A 22,545-nucleotide genomic window follows, 5' to 3' on the forward strand; every position below is an offset into this window, starting at 1 on the left:
GGATGTTGTGCTCTGGAGAACTATGTTAAATGACTCAAAATATGAATTTAGTACTGAGGTTAATTATAGTTGGAATGCATGAAAATGTAAGCATGATAAAAAAGCACTTTCTGAATTATGTTACTATGTTACACAAATGCTCTTAAACATAAACATGCGATTAGTTGCACGTTTAGATGAATAAATGTAATATTTTAAGTAGATCATTTAGTTTCATCTTTACCCCCAAACATTTATAAATCTAGTTGGCAAAATTTTTTTTAAATCTTTTCACTGGGAGAAGAGAGGATGCATTTTATTTGGTCATATATGGCACAGGTTTTCCTTAACAGTGGGGTTACATCCTGATAAACCCAACCTACATTGAAAATATCCCAAGTTGTACTCTCTTAAAATCAAAAAATTGTGAGGTGAACCATAGTAAATTGGGGACCATCTGTATTTTTATTATGGTTTAAGTTCTACTATAACATGGTATATGCATTCCTAAAGTTCACTCCAATATGCAAAATCATGCAATGAAAACCATAGTGCCTATGGGAAAATGAAGGCACAAAACTCAGAAACTTTGTCAGTAACACTTAAAAATGTACCTAATAAAAACAGCAGTTTTATGCATTAACTAGTTAAGAAATACGCAAATAGTATATAATTGCATGTTACCTTGAAAGAGACCTGAGGTTTTCCTGTGGAAGTGGGCATCAGAAGGTTTGCATAATGTGAGTTATTGAAAAGTGATGGAAGCAGAGTTATGAAATTGGAGGGAAATTTTTAATACCAGATGTGGGTGAGTGTGGATCATAACACATAGCAAATTGAGGAGCTGGTGAATGTTTGAGGAAGTCTGTTATGTGTATTCCTGCGTGGCTCAGTTTAGCTGGGTGAAGTTTTATTGTTCATCTAGGGTTTCTTGCAGATAAAAATCACACGTAAACACAAAAGTCTAGTTATGCTCAAATTGTTGCTTATTGTATTGATCATGTTGGAACGTATGTGTGTTCGCAAATAGCATTATAGCAGAACTTACTGTTCTTAACTTTTTATATCACTCATAACTCCATCTTGTCATTTTTATATGTTTTGTAAAGATTCTGCGTTAAGCTCTTTTTACTGAAGTTTTGTAATGACTGCCTGATATGCCACTGTTACATAGCACCATAAGTGTCTTAGAGAATTTTAAGTTTTTTCCTGGTTAATAAATTGAGTGGTTTGGGTGTGGAATCAGAGTTTTGCTTGAGTCTGGTAGATGATCACTGTGCGACATAAAAAAGCATCATTTGGGGTTCCCTTGGTGAAACAGAGGGTTAAGAACCCAACTAATATCCAGGAGGATGCAGATTCGATTCTTGGCCTCGCTTAGTGGATTAAGGATCTGGCATTGCCACGAGCTGCAGTATAAGTCACAGCTGTGGCTCGGATCTGGCATTGCTGTGGCTGTGGTGTAGGCCAGCAGGTGAAACTGATTCGACGCCGAGCCTGGGAACTTCTGTATGCTGCACGTGTGGGCCTAAAAAGACAAAAAAAAAAAAAAAAAACTTAATACGAATAATAAGGGAAAATTGTTAGGACCCAATTATTGATCATTATTCCAACTGTAAGCAATTTTTGAATGGTTTTTTCAGACTTTCTTTTTTTTTTCTTATAGGACCTCTTCGTTGTTAGACATGAATTGGCCATAATGAGACTAGCTGCCTTTATGGGCATTACAATGTTAGTTGGAATAACTGGACTCTTCTATACACAACTAATTGGCATCATCACAGTAAGTATATTTTTAATGTAATGTATTTATGAACATATTCCCTAATTATGAATTTAATTCCAAAAAGTGACAGAAAGTTTAGAAGTTAAAGGAGAAAATTACCTGTATTCATTTATATGTTCCCATTTCCATATGCCTGTGTAATTTTAAAGTAGTTATAGGCAGTGTACAAAGTATATGTATAATTTTGTATCCTGCTTTTAAAAATTAGCTTAAATTATTTTTTTATATGGCTACAGACTTCATGTTTATAGTTTTTAACAGTTGGATATACTATTCAGGGAAGCTACCATATTTTACTTATTCATATTTCTCTTGATCAGTGTCTAGTATAGGGTCCTTTATTTCCCTATATTACAAATAGCACTTTGAACATCTCTTTTTCTCTTTAAACTATTTATTTAAGGTAAATTCCAAAAAAGGGAGTTGCTGGTAGAAATATTTTATTATTAATCAAGTTTCTTTTTTTGCATGTATTTATTAGACAAATGGAATTTATCGCAACAGAAACAATTTTTAAAGTGAGAAAATTAAGTATTTAAAAGTTTGGAAATGCACTGCACTGTAGAAGATGTAGAGTATATAGCCTTTCTTGTATGTTATTGGTGGGGGTGTAAATTGGTATAACCTTTTTGAAGGGCACATTGTCATTGTCTATCAAAATTTAAAATGCTCAGCTCTTTTGATCAACCTCTAGATTTTTTTTTCAAATGTGTGTAAATGTGTATGTTAAAAAAGATCTTCATTATTATGTATAACATATATATTGTGTATAAAATCTTAAGTGTTTACCAGAATATATTCAGTGAAGAAAATGTAGGAAAAAATGTATCAAAAATCATTATAAAGCAACAACAATCAAGAAAGTGTGGTAATGGCATAAAGCTAGACATATATGTAAATGAAATAAAATTGAGAGTCCAGAAATATACACATATATCTATGGTCCATTGATTTTCAGCAAGAGTACCAAGACTATTAAGTGGGGGAAATGTAGGTCTTTTCAACAAATGCTGCAGGAACAACTAGGTATCCACATGCAAAAGAACGAAGTTAGGCCCTTGCTTCATACCTTATATGTGTTAACTCCAAATGGAACATGGACCTAAATGTAGGTTCTAAAATTAGAAAACTCTTAGAAGAAAACATAGGATTAGGTGATAGTAAATCTTAGACTAGGAAACAGTATCCTAGATATGATACCAGAAGTGCAAACAAAGAAAAAAAGGGGTAAGTTGGGCTTAAAACTATAAACCTTTTTGCTTCAGAGGACACACTATCAAGGAAGTGAAAGGACAGCTCACAGAATGAGAGAAAATAATTGCAAATCTTTTATCTGATAAGGGACTTGTATCTAGAATAGACAAAGAACTATTATAATTCAATAATAGAAAGACAAGCTAATTAAAGCATGGGAAAAGGATCTGAGTAGACATTTTTTCAAAGAAGATACAATGGACAATAAATATATGAAAAGATGCTCAAAATCATTAGTCATCAGGGAAATGAAAATCAAAAGTATAATTAGGTATCACTTCTCACATACTCTAGGAGGCTATAATAAAAAAAGAAGATAGTAACAAATGTTGATGAGGATGTAGAGGAATCAGAACCCTTATACACTGCTAGTGGAAATGTAAAATAGTGCAGATACCTTAGCAAACAATCTGGCAGTTTTTTAAAAAGTTAAACATACAGTTATCTTTTGATTCAGCAATTCTACTCCAAGGTGTATACCCAAGAGAAATAAAATATATGGCCACACAAAAATTTGAACATGAATATTTACAGCAGCATTAACCATAATAGATCAAAACTGAAAGCATTAGACATACCTATCAGCTGATGAACAGATATACAAAATATGGTATATCCATAAAATGGAATATTATTTGGCGATAGAAAGATGAGAAGCACTGATACATGCGGTAACATGGATGAACCTTGAGAGCATTATGCTAAGTGAAAGAAACCAGATATAGAAGGTCAGATATTTGTATGATTCCATTTATATGAAGTATCCAGAATAGGCAAGTCTATAGAGACAGAAAGTAGATTAGTGGTTGCATGGGGTTGGGGAGCTAAGGGGGCTGAAGATGATGGCTAAAGGATACAGGGTTTCTGTTATGGGGTGGTGGACATGTTCTGAAATTGGTTGTGGTGATGTTTGCATGACTCTGAACATATTAAAAAGCCTTTGAATTGTACATTTTAAGTGGGCGAATGGTATTGCATGTGACTTGTATGTCATAATGCTGTTACTAAAAAAGTATTTATAGCATAAGTTAAATGTTAGTTTTTATTCATTTGCTCATATTCATTTGTTTACTCATTTTGTGTATGGTTTGTTGATACCATTTGTGTATTTTCTGTTAAAGTGTCCTTTTATGGATTAAGAAACATTAATTAAAAACATTAACTTTCAAAAAAAGAAATAATGTGGAGATAACTGTCTATCTCTATCCCTCCATCTATATGCAAAGACTCTTTCTGGAAAGATGCATGAGATACTAATAATGGTACTGGCCTCTGAAGAGAAGAACTGGAAGAATGCACTCAGAAATGGAAGGAAAACATATTTATTGTGTAACCTTTAAATATTTTATAAGCTTTCTCCCCTAGATTTTATAGGACAATTTTTAACCACACAGGAAATTTTGAAGAATTTTACAGTGACTACTCAACCACAATTAACATGTTAGAATTTTTGTTTTATCTCATTTCAAACTGTCCATCTCTCAATCCATTGTATGTTGTAATACCTTTCAAAGTAAATTGAAGACATCTGATAGTTCACCACAGAAATCATTAACTTGAGCTCAATGCTCATTAATATTTTTTTCCTTTGAAGCAAAATTTACATACAGTGAAAGGCTTAAATGCACACATATGCAACCTCATGCCTCCTATCAGTAAATCCACATCCTCTGCAGAGGCAGCATTCATTTGGTTTTTGTTCTCTGTCATAAATCTATATTAGTTACAGAATTTCATAATATCCATTTATGTAACATAGTCTTATTTCATTCAATATAATGTTTTTTTGATTCATCTGTGTTGCATTGATAATTTTTATTGCTGAGTAGTATTCTATTCTATGACTATACCATAATTTGTTTATCCGTTCTATTGGTAGACAACCAGTCTGGTTCTGGATTTTGGCCATTATATATAAAGATGTTCTGAACATTCTTCTCCAAGTTTTTGATGGAAACATGTTTTCATTTTTTTAGGTAAATATCTAGGAGAAGAATTGCTGGTCACTTAAGATGGTATATCTTTTTTTGCATAAGAAACTTCCGAACCTTTTTCCCAAGTGACTGTACCATTTTGCACTCTCCCCAACAGTGTTTGAGAATTCTGGTTTCTCTGAATCCTGGTCAACATTTGTTGTTGTCAGTGTTTTTAACTGCAGTTGTTTTTAATAGTATCTCATTGTTTTAATTTACATTTCTTTTTGTTGTTGTTGTTATGGCTACACCCATGGCATATGGAAGTTCCTGGGCCAGGGAGTAAACTTGGGCCTTCCCAGCAATCTGAGCCACTGCAGTCGGATTCTTAACCTACTTTGCCACAGCGGGAACTCCAAAGTTACATTTCTTTGACAACTAATGATATTGAACATTTCATGTGCCTATTGGCCATTCATGGATTGTATAACATCTATTTAATTAAAAAAAATTTTTTTTGTCAAGGTGTAGTTGATTTAAAACGTTGTATTAAGATTCAGATGTAATGCAAAGTGGTTCAGTTTTTTATATACATTCTTTCTTCAGATTCTTTTCCACAATAGAGTATTACAAGATAGTGAATATAGTTCCCTGTGTGTACAGTAGGTCCTTGTTGGTTATTTTATATGTAGTAGTATTCATATTTTAATCCCAAACTCCTAATTTATCCCCCCCTCCTCCTTTTGCCTTCAGTGACCATAAGTTTGTTTTCTGTTTGTGAGTCTACTTCTGTTTTGTAAATAAGTTCATTTGTATCATTTTTTTTAGATTTTACATATAAGCGTATATCATATGATATTTATCTTTCTCTGACCTACTTCACTTCGTATGATAAGCTGCATCCTTGTTGCTGCAAGTGGCATTATTTCATTCTTATGACCAAGTAATATTCCATTGTATAAATACACCACATCTTCTTTATCCATTCATCTATTGATGGACCTTGAGATGGTATTCATGTCTTGGTTATTGTAGCTGCTATGAACACTGGGGGGCATATATCTTTAAAATTATAGTTTTCTCTGGATTTTTGCCCAGGGATCATAGTTTAAATATTTTTATTATTATTTAATACCTTGAAATATTTTCTAGTATCTCTTGTGATTTATGTCATGATGATAAATAACATGGTATTAATCACATTGTTGCAGACGAGAGTAGGTCTTCCCCTGATATCTTTTTTCTCCCTTTTATACTGATTCATAACTACTTTATAGTCTGTTCAAAAGTCTCAGTGGCTGGATTGTGCTTGCATTTTTTGAATTTCTCCTTTTGAATTTACTCAAATCATTGGTATATATTTATATCCCCTGTAATGAAATTTCTTCCATTTTCCCCAATTTTCATGGTAATAATTGGAAATGGACATTTGAGGGCATTGCTATTAAGATTACAGGTCACTTAAGAGAGCTCTCAGAGGTGTATAGCTGAGAGTTACAGTTTCCTTCTCACCAAAGTAGCCCTAGCAGCTTCAGAAAGTGGGGTTTAGCAACAAAGACTTCAAGATCTCTTAAGAATTGGGTTCCTACTTTAAAATTTTAGTATTCACTTCTGAGTTGGACATAAAGTTATCTATAATATATTTTGTTCTTTAAAGAATATATATAGTATCAGGTTCCTTTCTGACTCTATTCCACACCACCATGTTAATATTAATTTTCAAATTGTATGATTTTTCTCTTTTGCTATAGTATTGAACATTTCATTGTCTTAAGATAGGAAGATTGGCTCTGATGTGATATTTCTAAAACTGAGTAGAAACCACATTTGTTTAATGATGCTTTCTTCCAGTCTCTTCTCTTTCTGTATACATTTAGTACCCTCTCAGAAGTCTTGTGTGCTAGACATGTCTGATGTCTGTAGAAATTATACATTTGTAAAACGTTTTTTAAAATGCAAATATTTGTAAGTCTGGCCTTTAGTCACTGTATTTCCTCTTGAATCCAAGTACTTAAAAAAATTACAGTAAATTTCAACTCCATTTACCTAGCCTTTCATAGTGAAATTCAAGTATTACTCTTTTTAATTAAAAAAAAAAATTTTTTTTTAAGGTTTCCAGAATGTACTTCTTTCCACATTGGTTTAAGGTTCTTTTAAGGCTTACAATTTAAAGTTGTTAACACATTCAGCATTTAATTTTAAATCAAATGAATTATTAACATTTAAAAATAATATTTAGTATTTAAAGTTTTAAATATGGATTTTGCTTATTTTATAAAATATGCTTTCTGTCTCAATTTTATAAAAAAAAACAAAATTAATACTACTTATGGGATATTTCACATCTGGGCATGTTCATATTTCACATCTGGACATTTATAACTTGAATCCATGGATCTCTCTTTACAGTGTGAAAGAAGTGATGAATTTGTCACGTAGCATAGGAAGGAAAAGGGGGAAAAGGAATCAGAGTATGTGTAACCCTTCCACAGTAGTTTTCCTCTTTCCCCTACTCCTATACCCCAAAGACCAAGAGGTATTTTGGGAAAACACTGGTAGAGGTCTTATTTCATTATAGAAACTGTGTAAGAACATAGCTTGATACAGGCCTGTTATACAACCAGCAAGTGAAACAGGTGCTGTCTCTTTTTAGGTTTAAACTGAGCTTTTGAGGAAGCAGCATATTAATTTTTCAGTAATTTTTTCCCATTATTTGTTCTTACTTGGAAAAAGAAATCATTTCTGTATAAGAGGAAAAATCTCATCTTATTGATAGTAGAAGGTAACAGGATAATCATAGTAATGATAATCTGATGTCATTTTAGACCTAGCAAGAGCAGATTATCTGTGACCCAGATAAAATAATTAAAAATTACTTACATTTAAAAATAGTGGATTTCTAATCCCATTTTCAAGGTTAAAAGATCTCAACACAACCAGATGTTTCTGTGAAATAGACTAATCTTAACCCAATTTTAAAGGATTACCTTTGATTGTTTTTTAGATTTGATTTTAAATAGGATTTAAAAATATACCTTTGTTCCTTTTTACTAAAATTAATATTGAAGTTAAAAGCGTTTTCAGAGCAGTCTTTGAAGGTTCTTTATTTAGGGAACAGATTATTCTAATTATTCCTTACTTAGACTGTTTAGCCTTTTTGTTTGTTAGTTGTTGAATGAAATGGATAGTGATGTTATTATTGTAATTGATGTTGACAGAATTTTTTATTCTGTGAACAGTAGTTCACACACAGCCAAGAATAATGTCCGTTCTGATGAGCACCAATCCTAATAGTGCTGGGTGATTGTTTTAGTCATGTTTTCAGTTGCTGGGCTTGGAGAGAGTTAATCAAGAAGCGCTGTAACAGCTGGTACAGCGCCTTCTGGTGCGTTCTGACAGTGAGCTATTGTATACCATGACACCGCTCTGACAGTTTATCTGAATTTTGTATACAAGCATTTTTGTTTTCGGGGTACCATGGAGTTTGTGTAAAAGCTTAAGCTTTTGATGGTGTCTCTAGAGCTTAGTGCTTTTCTCACTTGTGGTGAGGTTGAGGGTTAGTTGGGAAAGATATGTTTTGCAAAAGGCTTTAAATTCTCAAAGAAAACAAATGAGCTTTTTAGATTTGGTTTCACAGGTACTATTGTTGGATGCTACTTGAATTACTAAAGATAGCTTAAAGCAAAGCTTTTCAAAGTAAAAGGAGAAAATGTTTCCTCCCCCTTAATACTGGCTCATGATTACCTAAATAAATATAGAGAGAATCACAAATGCAGGAGTGACTTAAACTTATGTCAAACAGTGAAAAGTATCTTATATTCAAAACGTTAATTTAAATGAGATTATCTGTTAAACAGCATTCTTACTAATCAATTAGTGGACTTACATGCCTTTTAATATGTACCCAGAAATGTAGTCCTGAGATTATTAATCTTTAAAATGAAATTTTTGCCAAGTATCCCGCTGAATCAGTGTGTTGAATTAACAGCATTCAGTACAATCTCTGTACAAATTATGTTTGGTTTACTCAATTCCAAATCAGCATTGCAAATATGGGAATCATTGCTAATTATGCTGAACCCAGCTCACTTGCATTTCTCTAAAGGCAGCTCAGTACAGCATTTTTTCCTTTTTGAATTATATTTTTGTTTAATAAAAAGATTTCTAATGGAGGATTTCTAATTATAACATTATAGGAAGTATCTTTTCAGTAGCTTTTAAAAACCTAGAAAAATCATTAAAACTTAAAATGCTATTTCTTATATGCTTTTAATGTCATATTCTAATATAGGCTATAATATTTTTTTGAATTTTGGATACAGTAGAAAACTTTATGGATACTAGATTCCCCATCACCAAGGAATTGGTTTAAATACATACTAAGTTACAATGCATAGTAATAAAAAAGCTTTCTTTCTAAAATGTCTGCTAATATAATTATTATCTGTGTAGTTGGATTGCTCTTTAGCATAAATATGTTCTTATGTGAAAATGTGTTTATATTGCATCATCTCTTTCACTCAGTGTAATAAACTCGTTGCAATTACTGCTGATAAGATTAAAAGTAATTTAAAACAATTTAAATTATTCCTATTTTTTTCAGTGAGAATAGTACATTTTAATTTTCTTAAAGCATTAGTAATTGCTCGAGTGATTAAATAGATGCTTTTTTTTTCTTTTTTTGGTAAGAACTTTTATGAGTTTTCCTTTTGTTTGGTATTTTTCCTATTCATTTTAATATCTCATGTTTTGAATCTATGTGAATTTTTACTCTGACTTTAAAACTTTCTAGGATTGAGGATAAAACAGTGAATCTTGTATTTCTAGTTAACCTGTAGACATTTTTTATAATGATTCATATGCTTCTCTTTGTCACATTCTATAAATGTTAATTTCTCCCCAAATCCTAGCCAAAGGGGCACATTAGTCCCTCTTCTATTGATAATCAAAAATCTTACTAAAATGTAATTTTGTATTCAAAATGTAAGAGTAGTTGACCTTGATTATTGATTGCAAATGTAAGTTTTCATCTGTTTCTTAACAACGTCAGGCTTATTTATGTAATATGTTATATATAATCATCCTCTCTGACATCCTCTGTATATTCCTATAAAATTACTTGTTGTGTATATGACTACTTTCACTAGACTGTTAGCTTCTTGTTGCCAAGGACTGTGTCATAACATGTACTTAGTAAAATTTTAGTAGAGGGATAAATGAGTAAGTGAATCATGGTTTATGTATTTAGTACTATTTTTTCAACTAGGTTGTAGGCCCCTTGTGGGCATTGTATTTTATCTGTGTAGTCTCCTATAGACCATGTCATTTTATCTTTCATTATAAAAACCACTTTTTTGTTTAAATATAATTTTTACAGTTACATTATAAGGTAATTGAGATTGCTCTAAGCCTTACAACAAAAACTTAGGACTGCCATTTATTGAGGAGTTATTAAGTGTTCTAACTTATTGATTCATTTAATTCCTGCTAAAACTTATGAGGTAGGTATATTATTTGAAAATTGAGATACAATGTTTTAGTTATTTCCTTAAGATTTTCTACAGCCAGAAAATGGCTTAATGGGAATTATTTTGGAAAATAATATAAATGTAAGATCTGTTACCTTCTCACCTTGGTTTCATGACTGATTAAATGTTTATGTGAACTTAAGATCTCTAGTAAAAGATATAGCTGCTCCTTTGTTGAAGATGGATGCTTTAAGAACCATTTAGTTCACATGAGGAATACAGTGAGTTCTGGTTTCAAAGGAGGAGAGAGAGCTAAGATTAACAGGAAATTTTTCTTTTTTGGATTAAAAAAATTAAAGATAGGAAATCATGTTATTTTTGTCCATGTTCAGTTAGTTTAGTGCTACAAACATACATCGAGTATTCATTTTGAATAATCTGTGCTGTTCAGTGCTATGAAAGATACAAAGTTAATTAAGCTATTGTCTGTATGTTGATCAGAAATGCTAGGAAGTCAAGCAAAAGTCTGTTGTAAAATTAGCAGAAATTAGTAGAAGACAAAACACGTTTATAATCTCTTGTGATAGACTTTCCTTCACAGTGCTTTTTTACTCCAGGTTAAATCAACAGTCATTGAATCAGGTATGTGCAGCAGAGTTAAAAACATCAATAAGACCTGTAATAAGACTTTAATACATAATAAGACTTTAGACCTGTAATAAGACTTAGACGTACAGATGATCCTTCAGGTTCTATTGAACTGTCCTCAAGGAGTCTTTCTGATAGTTTTCCTCAGGTTTGGCATTTGGCAGATCTAGAAACTCCATCTTGAAATTGTTTCCAGAGTTGATAGGCCCAGAGATAGTGACTCTTACTTCTAGACTCAAAAGTGATAGTCATATAAACCAGGTTGACTATTTATTCCCTTATGTACAATTGTCAGTTGCCAAAGGATTCTGCAGCAATTCTTTCTCCCCAGCAGTGGTGTGTATGGCAAAGTGTTGCTTTGTTAGAATGAACTCAAAGCAGGATGAGTTAGTTGGATGGATTATATCATAAAGCTGTCTCTTCCAAGAGGACTAGATTCTCAGGTCTGTTAACCAGGAGATGGCTAGTGATAAATTCCTGCTCTTTTGCTTTCCACCCCTCCCAATTTTTCCAGTAGGCAATAGATACCATCCTCTCCTTTCCTGCTGGAAACTTTTTTTACCCATTCAAGTTATAATCTTATTAATTGGCATAAAGCTTTCTTTTTTAGTCAAACATATTTTCTTAGAACTTGAAAGATCATTTCTTAGGGTAAAGTCAGCCATCTTGTATAGTTGATAAAATACATATGGCCTATGTTGCTGTATAAGTCTTGCTTGTTTCTAGTTCATTCTTTTTGTAGAAAATAAACTTGCAGTTTTTAAAACAGGAAAGCATTCTCATATGTCTTAGTTTCACAGACTGATGCAAGTCTTAGATTCTTTGATTATTAGACCATAGTCAAGACATAATATTTCTTTGGAAATGAGGTATTTTGATTGTAGACCACACAATGAAAATTTGTTTCTTATTCCTTGAAGACTGATTTTTTTTTCTAGATAGCTGAGTTTTACATATAACTGAGAATTTAGAAATTATATTTATATGCCTTGAAGATAGACATTACCTTATTGGTCATTTTGTGGTGGTCAGCACAGGTACTGAATCTTTTATGTTGAATGGAATTATCTGCATCAAAATCTATTTTAATTATTTTTGGTTTGTTTTTTGTAAAATATTTTGCATTTTCCTGCTTAGTAAACAAAACTAAAAGTATATTCAAGCTAGTTTGGCACTTGGAAATAACTTATGGTTGTCAGTGTTCCTGCCAGTAGTTAACTTCTCTTCTAGTTTGCTGGTTTTATTATGTATATGAATGTGATAGCGTGATAACTTGTGTTGCCCTGACTGTATTGTGTAAATGCCTGTACATAACTTTGTGACACGTTTGGCTATTCAGATACAAATTGTTCTGTTTTCTTATAATAATATTCTAGATAGCTGAGTTTTAGAGAGATAAACATTCGCCATTTCTAGAGGGAAAAAATAGCCTTTTGGCTAGCCTCGTAAATCCCGTTCATAAAGTCATGGTAAACATCACATCCTTTGATAGAATAACTGTTTATGATGACTTCAAAGGTAGTATTCTTCTTATTTCTTGAACCATATTCTATAAAGATGTTGAAAACACTTGAAAATAAGAGCCTTTCCCATATGAAGGCTAAATCTAGATTTTTTAAAGTTGATTCTTTTAGTGCCACAAATAAGTTCCTCAAAGTTACAATCAAGTTGTAAGTTTCTGCACAGTAAAAATCTCCTGTAACGTTAGTCACAGTAGTCTAAGCTTGTAATTGCCTTCCTTATCTTAAAAAATAGTTTCCAGTTTTAAGTACTATATTCACCTGTGATTTAGGGCCATTTATATACCTTTCCTAAAACACTTCTACATTTCTGTGCTGTCTTTTCCTTTGTATTTTTGTACAAGCTATCTTAATTGTTTTGGAATAACCTTTCACCATCAGTTCTAAAAAAACTTTTAAATTACTTCATTCATTTTTTTTTAAATGTACAGCCAAAGGCCCACGCTTCCTCTAAGTCTCTAATCAATGTTTTCATGTATTTGCAGACTGTGTTTTCACAAAGTAAAACATTCTTTTGAGGAAATTATGCAACAAAACTGAGAAAGGTTAAGTAGAATTTTCATTGGATACCATGAATTTCAGAGCATGCTAGGGAAACTAGTAAATAGAGAATATGTAACTAACCTACAGCCTCTTCACAGATTCCTGGAAAATCTGGAAATGAAACTCAGTTATTAGTTACTAGTCATCTGTAAAACCATTGGTTGTTTTTATATATGTGGGCCAATTACAGTTATTCAGCTGTTTATATGTAAGAATTTAATATTGTGAGCCATTCATGTAACCTCCTTAAAGAGTTGTTTAAGTAAAAGTGGTTTTTAATAGTATAATTGGAAGAGAGTTCTACAATTAAAGAAGTTCTTGGGATTAGAGTTGCTGCCACAAATATTTACATGAATAGTACTTAATAGTACAGCCCACCTGCTATAAATGAGGAAGCTAATGAAATAGAAGGTAAAAGGAGGAAAACTTAACTTTTTTGTATATTTAACAGATATATTTTCTTTTGTACTACTTAAAAGTATATTTGAAATGTAAATATGTATCAAAAATAAGATTGTGTAATTTGTGTTTTGATTATTTGGATATTAATTATCACAGTTTTTAAGTCTAGTGATAAATCTTCTATTAATATGAATTAGAACAGCATGTCTAGAAGCTATCTTCTCTTTGCTGTTTTTCTTTTTATTTGTGTTACAGCCTTTTAGAAAATACATAATAAGAAATTGCATTATTATGAAGAGACTGGTTTTATTGTTTAAAAAGAAGCTTTTTTTGACATTTTTTGGGCTGCCCCTGCGGCATATGGAGGTTCCCAGGCTAGGGGTCTAATCGGAGCTGTAGCCGCCCACCTATGCCAGAGCCACAGCAACGGGGAATCTGAGCCACATCTGCAACCCACACCACAGCTCATGGCAACGCCGGATCCTTAACCCACGGAGCAAGGCCAGGGATCGAACCCACAACCTCATGGTTCCTAGTCGGATTCGCTAACCACTGAGCCACGACGGGAACTCCAAAAGAAACATTTTTTTTACCAAAGAACACTAATCTTTACTTTTCAGAGTAATAGATGCTGCACTGTGGCAAGTGCATAGTTTGCCTTGTTGAATTTGCGTTTGTTTATAGAAATCCATAACCATTAGCACTCTTTGGTGATAGTTTTCTGTTTAATAGTGTCTTTCATTTGGTATACATTTTGGTATTTATTTTTTTATGAATATTCAGTGATGGCTTGAATTAAAAATAGTCTTTCAGAAGAATTATGGTGAGTTCCTGTCATAGCTCAGTGGTAATGAACTTGACTAATATCCATAACGATGCTGGTTCAAACCCTTAGTTAATGGGTTAAGGATCCTGCGGTGCCTTGAGCTGTGGTGCAGGTCACAGACATGGCTCAGATCCTTCACTGCTGTGGTTATGGCTATAGAGTAGGCCAGCAGCTGCAGCTCTGTTTCAACCCCTAGCCTGGGAACTTCCATATGACACTGGTGTGGCCCTAAAAAAAAATGAATTGAAACTTCATTTAATGAAGTTTAATGAATTGAAACTTCAATTTGGGGGGGTCGGGTCATAATTGAATAAATGGACTTTTTTCTTAGTAAAATGTAATGTTGATTCTCTTTTTCCAAGAAAATTCTTAGTGCCCATAGATATGCTGTTTATATCTTCAGAATGTTCTCTGAATATGATTAAAAACATCATAGACATAGAATAAAGCTTCAATAACTGCTACATCTGAGTTTAATTTTTTTTAAATTTTTAATAGGATACTACATCTATTGAAAAGATGTCAAACTGCTGTGAAGAAATGTAAGTATAAAAGTGGAGCAGTGTTCTTATTTAAAAATACAAACAACTGGTTGCACTTGAAAACATGTGCATATAATGGAAAGATAATATAGTGATAGCTTTTTCTTGGTGCGTTATCTAAGGCCTGAGCTAGACAGGCATAACCCAGTCTTACAGGAGGGGTCTTCTAGCCATGAGAGTTTTCAGACAAAATAAGTACTGATCATTCTTGTTCTATAGTCTAATGAAAATAAGTTAAATTATTTCTCCTAAAAGTACATCAAAGAGATTTGCTACTGTGTTGTTGACACACATTCTGTTAATCCTGAGATTCTCCTCTGCTTCAAAAGTTGCCCTAGGTTGATTGACGACACAGATACAATATCTGCTCTCCAGAGTTAAAACTCAGCTGCATGCCATAATGAAAGAAAAGCTGTATTTGTGATGCTGGGACACAATTCATCAGAGTCCAGTAATGGATCCCCAGCCAACCTGTATTGTTTTAGCTGACTGAAGTGCACCATGGGAGTGCTGTCTTTCACTAATAATGCTGTCTTCTGTAGATCCAGGCCCCGAAAGCCATGGCAGCAGACCTTCTCAGAAGTTTTTGGCACTCGTTGGAAGATCCTGTGGTTTATTCCTTTCAGGCAGAGGCAACCACTGCGAGTTCCCTACCACTTTGCCAATCACGTCTAAACAGATGGATGGTGGGCACAGATGGGTCCTCCATGCTGGAAATGCGTTACAGGTTTTCTGATAATAGAACTATGACAGTCTTCAAGTCAATTAAAATCCACCCACCAATCTTAGGCATCATAATGTGCCCCAGGCTTTATTTTAATAGTGATCTTGATCCTGTTGTGGGACTAATACAAGATCTATATTTAAGTTTTAAAGCATGTTTACTTTCAAATTAGCTTTCCACAGGGATTTCTTTAAATGCTTTTGTTATTAAATTCAAAAGCAGTGATGGGGATGAAATAATGGTACATAATTTCTTTTAGTACTGACAATGTTACAGATTTTAATTTATAGGAAATTTCATATGTTTATTTGAATTTTTCACTCTTAAGTAGTACTAACCAAATCTGAATTTAATTCTTCAGGTTTTACAAAAGTTGATACACCTTATATGCAGATTTTCTTTTTCAAATACAGTTTAAAATATGTAATACTTCCTTTTATATGTGCTGCAAGATTTTTTAAAATGCAGCATATAGGAATGAACAACAACAAAAAAATTAAAATAGCAACAAAGTACAGTGTTTTCTTAGAAGTGGTTTTCTAATGTTTTTTTCCTTCACCAAAATTAAAATAAAAACACTATCAAACACCTACCTTTATTTTAAAGTAAAGATTATTTTTTCCACATTAACTTTTCCATTTCTTTTCCCTGTACTCTTATAATTATCGATTGTTAAAATATTTGCTCCAAGGAGAAATTTTTGACCAAGCAGGCATGTATTCCTATTTTACCCTAAGATTTTGTTGAGCAAAAAGGGGTAAAGAATTTGCAATAATTCCACAGACACTTTTTCTAGTGTAGCTATATTAGAATGCATATGTTTTTAAAATACTAGTATAACTAGATACTATATATATAATGTACAGTATAAAGAGAAATATTGTGCTTTTGGAAAAATATGTATACTTTCTACTTTTGTTTACCTACTAATAGATCTGGAATTATACCTTAAAGGTTTTTATGTAATAGATATTGGCCAACTAATACTGAAATTTTGTTTATAGGAAGTTACTAATAAAAGTAACTTTTATGTACCTGTGATCACCCAAGTTGAAATTAAATTTTAATTGGCCAGCTATAATTTGGATTGAGAGACCTTTTATTAGTAGTTAATGTTAGGAAATGACCTTAAAATAAGAAAAGAATAATGATGATCTATATTCATTATTAGCCTTATACAAATTTAAATTGCTAATAGTGATGGTCTCTTGAAAGCATAGAACATTGGTATGAAAAAATATTTAGTATGCTTTGAAAAAGTTTAAACCTTTTTCCATTAGAATACTGCAAAATCCATATATCTTTTTTTAAAACATCATGTGCTTACAGTCTTTCCCTTCAAGAAAAGATTGAAGTGGTCCAGGGTTCTCGGAGCATGTCAATATTTTCTTTTTAGTTAATTTTGATAGTAAGGAGTCATACCTGAGAAATCATGAAACAGAAGGTTACCTTTGTCAGCTAGTTAACTATGTACTGTGATTAGCTTTTGGAAATTATAAATATCTCCTAAAATAATAGAATAAGCTCTTCTCAGAGGTATAAGTACCATGTCTTTCATGTTCTGATTACAATGCTTTATTATTTAAAAACTTAAAAGTGGCAGATGAAAATATTTATTGGTGCTAAGATGTATAGTAAATATAATATAAGAAATATACTTATAGAGCTTAATGAACCACAAAATTAGTATGTTCATCCCAGGTGAATGGGTTGGGTTTTGTGCAAGATAACATACTGACCAAATTTGGCCTGGTGACAGAGCTGTTTATGTATTGATAATGTAGGTAGATGTCAGTTGAATGCCTTATGCTGTATACATTCCTTTCAAATGAAGACCTTGAGAGAATAGCAAAACCAAGTGGAGCCCCCCTCAAGAGCTTTATGGATGTATTTATACTTCATTTAGGAGCAGTAGCTACCTTGAAAGGTACCAGAGGGATACTCAGTGCCAACCTCTGCCTCAGTGTTGAGAACCAGAGGTGGTCTCTTTCCCACTCTGAGGGTTTCTGGTTTCCTAGATTTCCTACTTATAGAGTATATTCTCTCCCCTTCTTTCTCTTTACTCTCCCTGGTCCTGATCCCTCTATTCCTGATTCCTCTAAGTTACCATAATACAAATTAATACACTAGGCAAGGTATATATTTATTTTTCCTTGAATGGCAGAAGTGCTCTAAATTAATATATTTATATACGAATCTATATTAAAGTACATCTATATATACTTAGGCTGTAACTTTCAGTATTTCCAAGTTAGCACACCTGACTGGGTTTTGTAATTCTTGTTAGACAACGTGAAAGAAACCAACTGGAAGTCTCCTGGGGAGTGCATAAACTCTGGTGTTCTCTCTGCGCCCTCTTTTGGCTAGTTGCTGTAATTATACTGGCTCTAGAGATTTGTTACCCCACCAGTGAATTGGATAGCCCAATTCTGAACATTTCAGAGGTATAAATCTAAGGGAAGTGTATGTACAAAACTGTAGGATGTTATGAAAACGAGTGTGTTCCTCTTTATGATTTTAGTGTCTAGTTCATACAAATGTGACAGCTTTGCTTCATTTGTGTACATTCGTATATTTTTACCATCAATTACAAATTATATCAGACCAGAATAAATAAATATAGACCATTTCATTAACCTTAATTTGAACCTTATTTTGGCAAACTAAGTCCTTGGAACTAAAAAAACCATTACCTTAAAATCATCAATTTATTACCAAACAGAAATTTATTGTAGTCGCAATGAAAGCAAGTGTCTAATATGTTTTACTGAATATCTGAAAAAAAAATACATTTAGTTTTTTAAATCCCAGTTTTGGAATTTTTTTTAAATTGATCCAATTACATTAAAATAATTAGAGATTAATCATTCTTTCTATACTTTTCATTCTTTTTAACTTTCTTACTCTGAGTTAAAGCAGTTGCTTTAGTAGGCAATTTATTATGTATTCTAGATAACCATTAAACTAATGATGTTGAGCATTAGAAAATAATTATGAGGAATTCCCATTGTGGTGCAGTGGAAACGAATCCGACTAGGAACCATGAGGTTTCGGGTTCAATCCCTGTCCTCCTTCAGTGGTTTAAGGATCTGGCGTTGTCATGAGCGGTGGTGTAGGTCACAGAAGTGGCTCAGATCCTTCATTGCTGTGGCCGTGGCACAGGCCAGCAGCTGTAGCTCCAGTTAGATAGACCCCTAGCCTGGGAACCTCCGTATGTCACAGGTGTGGCCCTAAAAAGCAAAAGAAAATAATTATGAGCAGTGAGATTACTAATGTAATCTGTATATTGGATGAAGTATTTCCTTATAAACATTCCATTTCATTTTAAGCAGAATGTGTGTTCAAGAATATTTTACATCAGCGAAGTGATTAATTGGACTTCTGGAAATGAAAGATTTTTAAGTAGTTATTGTAAGTCAGTACATTTTAATAATGATATTTGTTGCTGTTTTCTGCAAAAATGTTCATGAGCTCAAAACTGTAGGCAAAAATTGAGTTTAGAATTTTAAAAATATTAACCAATGTTCCATTGTAAGAAAAATACTACTTTGTTTAAGAGTCGCATTAAAAATATTTGTGGTTATCATGAGAGATAGGTATATTTAAAATATTAATATGTTATTCACTTTTAACAGAAGAAAGCATGGTTTAATTTTAAGTAATAGAAGTAGAAAACATAAGCATAGATAAAGTTTTGTGTAACAGCTAAGTTAAAACTTCTGTCAGAATAAACATCAGTGAATGTTTGCTAATGCTTAGAGGTAATTTTCTGTAAGGATGGTGGCTAGTTATAATAGCTATTCTTCATCAGGCATTTTCATGTCGCTTTAGTACAGATAATTAGGTGAAGGTATGTTTCACCCAAAAGGATGTATTAATTCTGAATGCTTAATCCTGAAGACTTGAGTTAGGACAACACCTTCACCCAGGAAGTAGAAAGTAATTTAAATTATAAATTATAGCCATGTAAATTTCTGTGTGTTCGATAATAGAGCCATTTGAATGTGCTTACATCTATCGCTATAAAGTCACAGGTATCCAGCTCTGGTTTACAATGGCATTAATATTAACAGAGCTGCTAGTCTCTCCCTGGACTTTTCTCTAGTCTCTCCCTTGTGCTTCATGTATGAATAAACTACTTAGCTCAAGTTTACTGAACTATTGCTGCTTCATCAAATAAGTTTGTGACATGACCTCTAATATATGTGATATTGCTAGAATTTATTTGGTAAAATTTACATTTATGAACATTAAGTAATTTATTAATAGATATTAAGTATTAGATTTTCTCCCCAAATTATACTGCTATTGCTTTTAAAAATACAAGTATCGGCAAATGTAGTTAGTAAGTCATTATGTTTAGTATGTTCTACTTGCTTGTGTTGTTAACCATATAATTAACGAATGAATGAGTGTGTTATTTAATGTCCACATTTGCTACTTTCAATCCTAAGAGTCCGCTGAACCTAGCCATTCTCAGTGGAATTCTAGAATATTCTTCAGTAGAATGTTAGAAAGTAATAGAACCAGCTTGCTTGAAGTATTTTGAACCAGTGTTGTTATTCTGTATATCAATCAATATTTAGTGTTTCTGCCGCCTGTGGGATGATGACGGTTTAACTTTAGGAAGTTGTTTTCTCTGATGTCTCCTTTCATTATCATTGTGCAATTTTTAACAACAAAATTTACCACATTTTTGTCTGTTCTTCAGATGTTGTATTACTGCCTGCTAGTGCTAATTTGAAACAAATAATAATAGTATTTAAAATTCTTATGTCATTGGTATTACCAGTATTTTCCATTAGCATTATATTTTTATTATTTCTATTTTTCTTTTTCATTTGTCAGCCATAGAGGACAGGCACTAATGAGCAGTGAGTAGCCAAAACTGAATACAGAGAGTAGAAGAACTTATTAAGATAGAGAGAAGGCTAGACAGAACATGTATAATAAGCATCTCAGCAGCTGGGTTTACTGGATACAGTGTCTGTGACATCAGAGAATTCCTGCTACAATCATTTTAGCCTTATCTCTTGTTGATACTGTTTTACTGTAAGAGTTGTTAATGCATGTAAGCATTTAGTTTGAGTTATTTCATCTAAGGAACTTACTTTGCTGATTCTCATCAACTCTTCAGATGCCTTTGGGAAATTATTTTGCATTTTAAATATCGTAATTGCGTAGTGTATGCAAACATGAAGTGTCAAGAATTATGTCAAAGTGCAGCTATTTAATGCCAAGGAGAAATGAATAGGTTGCCCAAAATTTGATTGACAAACCTAGGACCTTTCCTAATGAAGAGAAAGGATACTAAATGTTACAGTAAAACTGTCAATAGAGGAAGTGATTTTCATATTAAAATTTGGACTGTTTTGGAGTTTTTGATATCTGGAAGGTCTCCATAGCTATTGGTGTTTTGAATCCCTGTAACATGTAATGTGGTACCACACTTGTTCAGTACACTGATCTTTTTGGTATTAATAGCTTTATATATAACCAGAGATGTGGACAAAACAGCAGCAACAAAAGGTATATTTCTTTTGATGCCTCTGCTTGCCTGTTTTAAGTACAGGGTTTAACTGCATAGCCTCTTAACTAAAGAGAAAGCTTGTCTGCATAAGCTCTGTGTTCTTGCCAATGTGTGTTGGGTGATATTTGAACTACTGGTGCCTGAAGTTAGTATTTTACAACCTCAACAACTAAAACATCCCGGTGCTACTCACTTTAGCATTGAGTGACATATTTTATTCCTGTACCAAAGAGTTAATTTTCTTTTTGGTTCACTGAGAGTTTTCTTCTCACATCCTTATGTTTATAAAGTAGAATTAAATGCTACTAAGAACAATTTTGATTAACAGTTATTGCACACTGCTAATTCAATTTAGTTGGCTTTAAATGTCTCTAGTTTGGACTTTTTTTGAGTTAGGAAGATAAGTGTGGTCTTTTCTTTTTTGGTATGGATTAACTACTTTAAAAAGTAGTTTAATAGGTTGAATTTACAAAAAATAACTGAAACACTTTACACAAGATTTTTTTGTTTGTTTTTTTTTCTCCAGTAATAAATAAGAAATAATAGGAACTCTATTTTTATTTCTACAAATGAACTTTATAGCTTATTGGGCCCTTTTAATAAATTCTTGAACAAAAGCTAGAAGGTAAAGTTAGGGCCCATTCTGACTACAAATGAAGAATTCTGCCTTTGCGTATGTGTGTGTGTGAGAGAGAGAGAGAGATTGTTAGTGGTATTAAAGAATGATTTGCCATTTGACTATTTTGCAAATAAAGATGAAGTTAAATAACGCTTTAAAAAGTACATACATGTAACGCATGCGCACACACACACTTGCCCAAGAGGAATTGCAAAACATTGATTTAAACAAAACTAATAGAAAATTGAACTTCTCTCTCACACAAACACACACACAAGCCTGGATATTGTTACTCACTTTATATACATTAGAGTTAAGAGTATTTTAAAAATTAATTCTGCTTGTGATTCATTTTAAACTAATGGGAGAAAAATCCTTTAGAACTAATTGTAATTGTCCAAAAGTAATACTGCTACACGTGCTAACCTGGTTCCCTAATTTTCCCCCTCAGACTTTTAAAACACGCCTTTAGTTTCTTTAAAAAAAGCCTGCAGCTGAAATGATTAAAAATTCTGGCCAGAAGGTGATAGTGTGTATGCATTGGAAAAGTAGACAATCACATGTAAGAATGTTTTGCATTATTTTCAATCAACTAAAGTCAATCTATCTTTGAATATAACTACAATATATGGTTTTGCAGTGAATTCTGAATGGATAAAAAAATCAAGACTGAACCTCATGTGAAATATGACAGGATCATTTGAATGATATCTAGAAATACAGATGTACATATTTTTAGGGATAAAAGAAAATTTGAAAGCAAAATGGAAAGAAACAACATTGTCTCTAAT

The 22,545-nt window shown here is 32.5% G+C and overlaps 1 protein-coding gene across 1 annotated transcript in view; it reads left to right on the top strand.

The window, feature by feature from the left end:
• The window catches only part of ZDHHC21 (zinc finger DHHC-type palmitoyltransferase 21), a 65,145-nt gene extending 49,139 nt beyond the window's left edge, over positions 1–16,006 (top strand). The window contains 3 exon segments of the mRNA XM_047767630.1: positions 1,646–1,762; positions 14,838–14,881; positions 15,424–16,006. Coding sequence (XP_047623586.1) covers positions 1,646–1,762; positions 14,838–14,881; positions 15,424–15,556 — 294 coding nt within the window. The 3' untranslated portion in view covers positions 15,557–16,006.
• Positions 16,007–22,545: the final 6,539 nt, after the last annotated feature.

Source organism: Phacochoerus africanus, chromosome 2 (assembly GCF_016906955.1).
Source record: "Phacochoerus africanus isolate WHEZ1 chromosome 2, ROS_Pafr_v1, whole genome shotgun sequence".
Classification (NCBI taxonomy): Eukaryota; Metazoa; Chordata; class Mammalia; order Artiodactyla; family Suidae; genus Phacochoerus; species Phacochoerus africanus.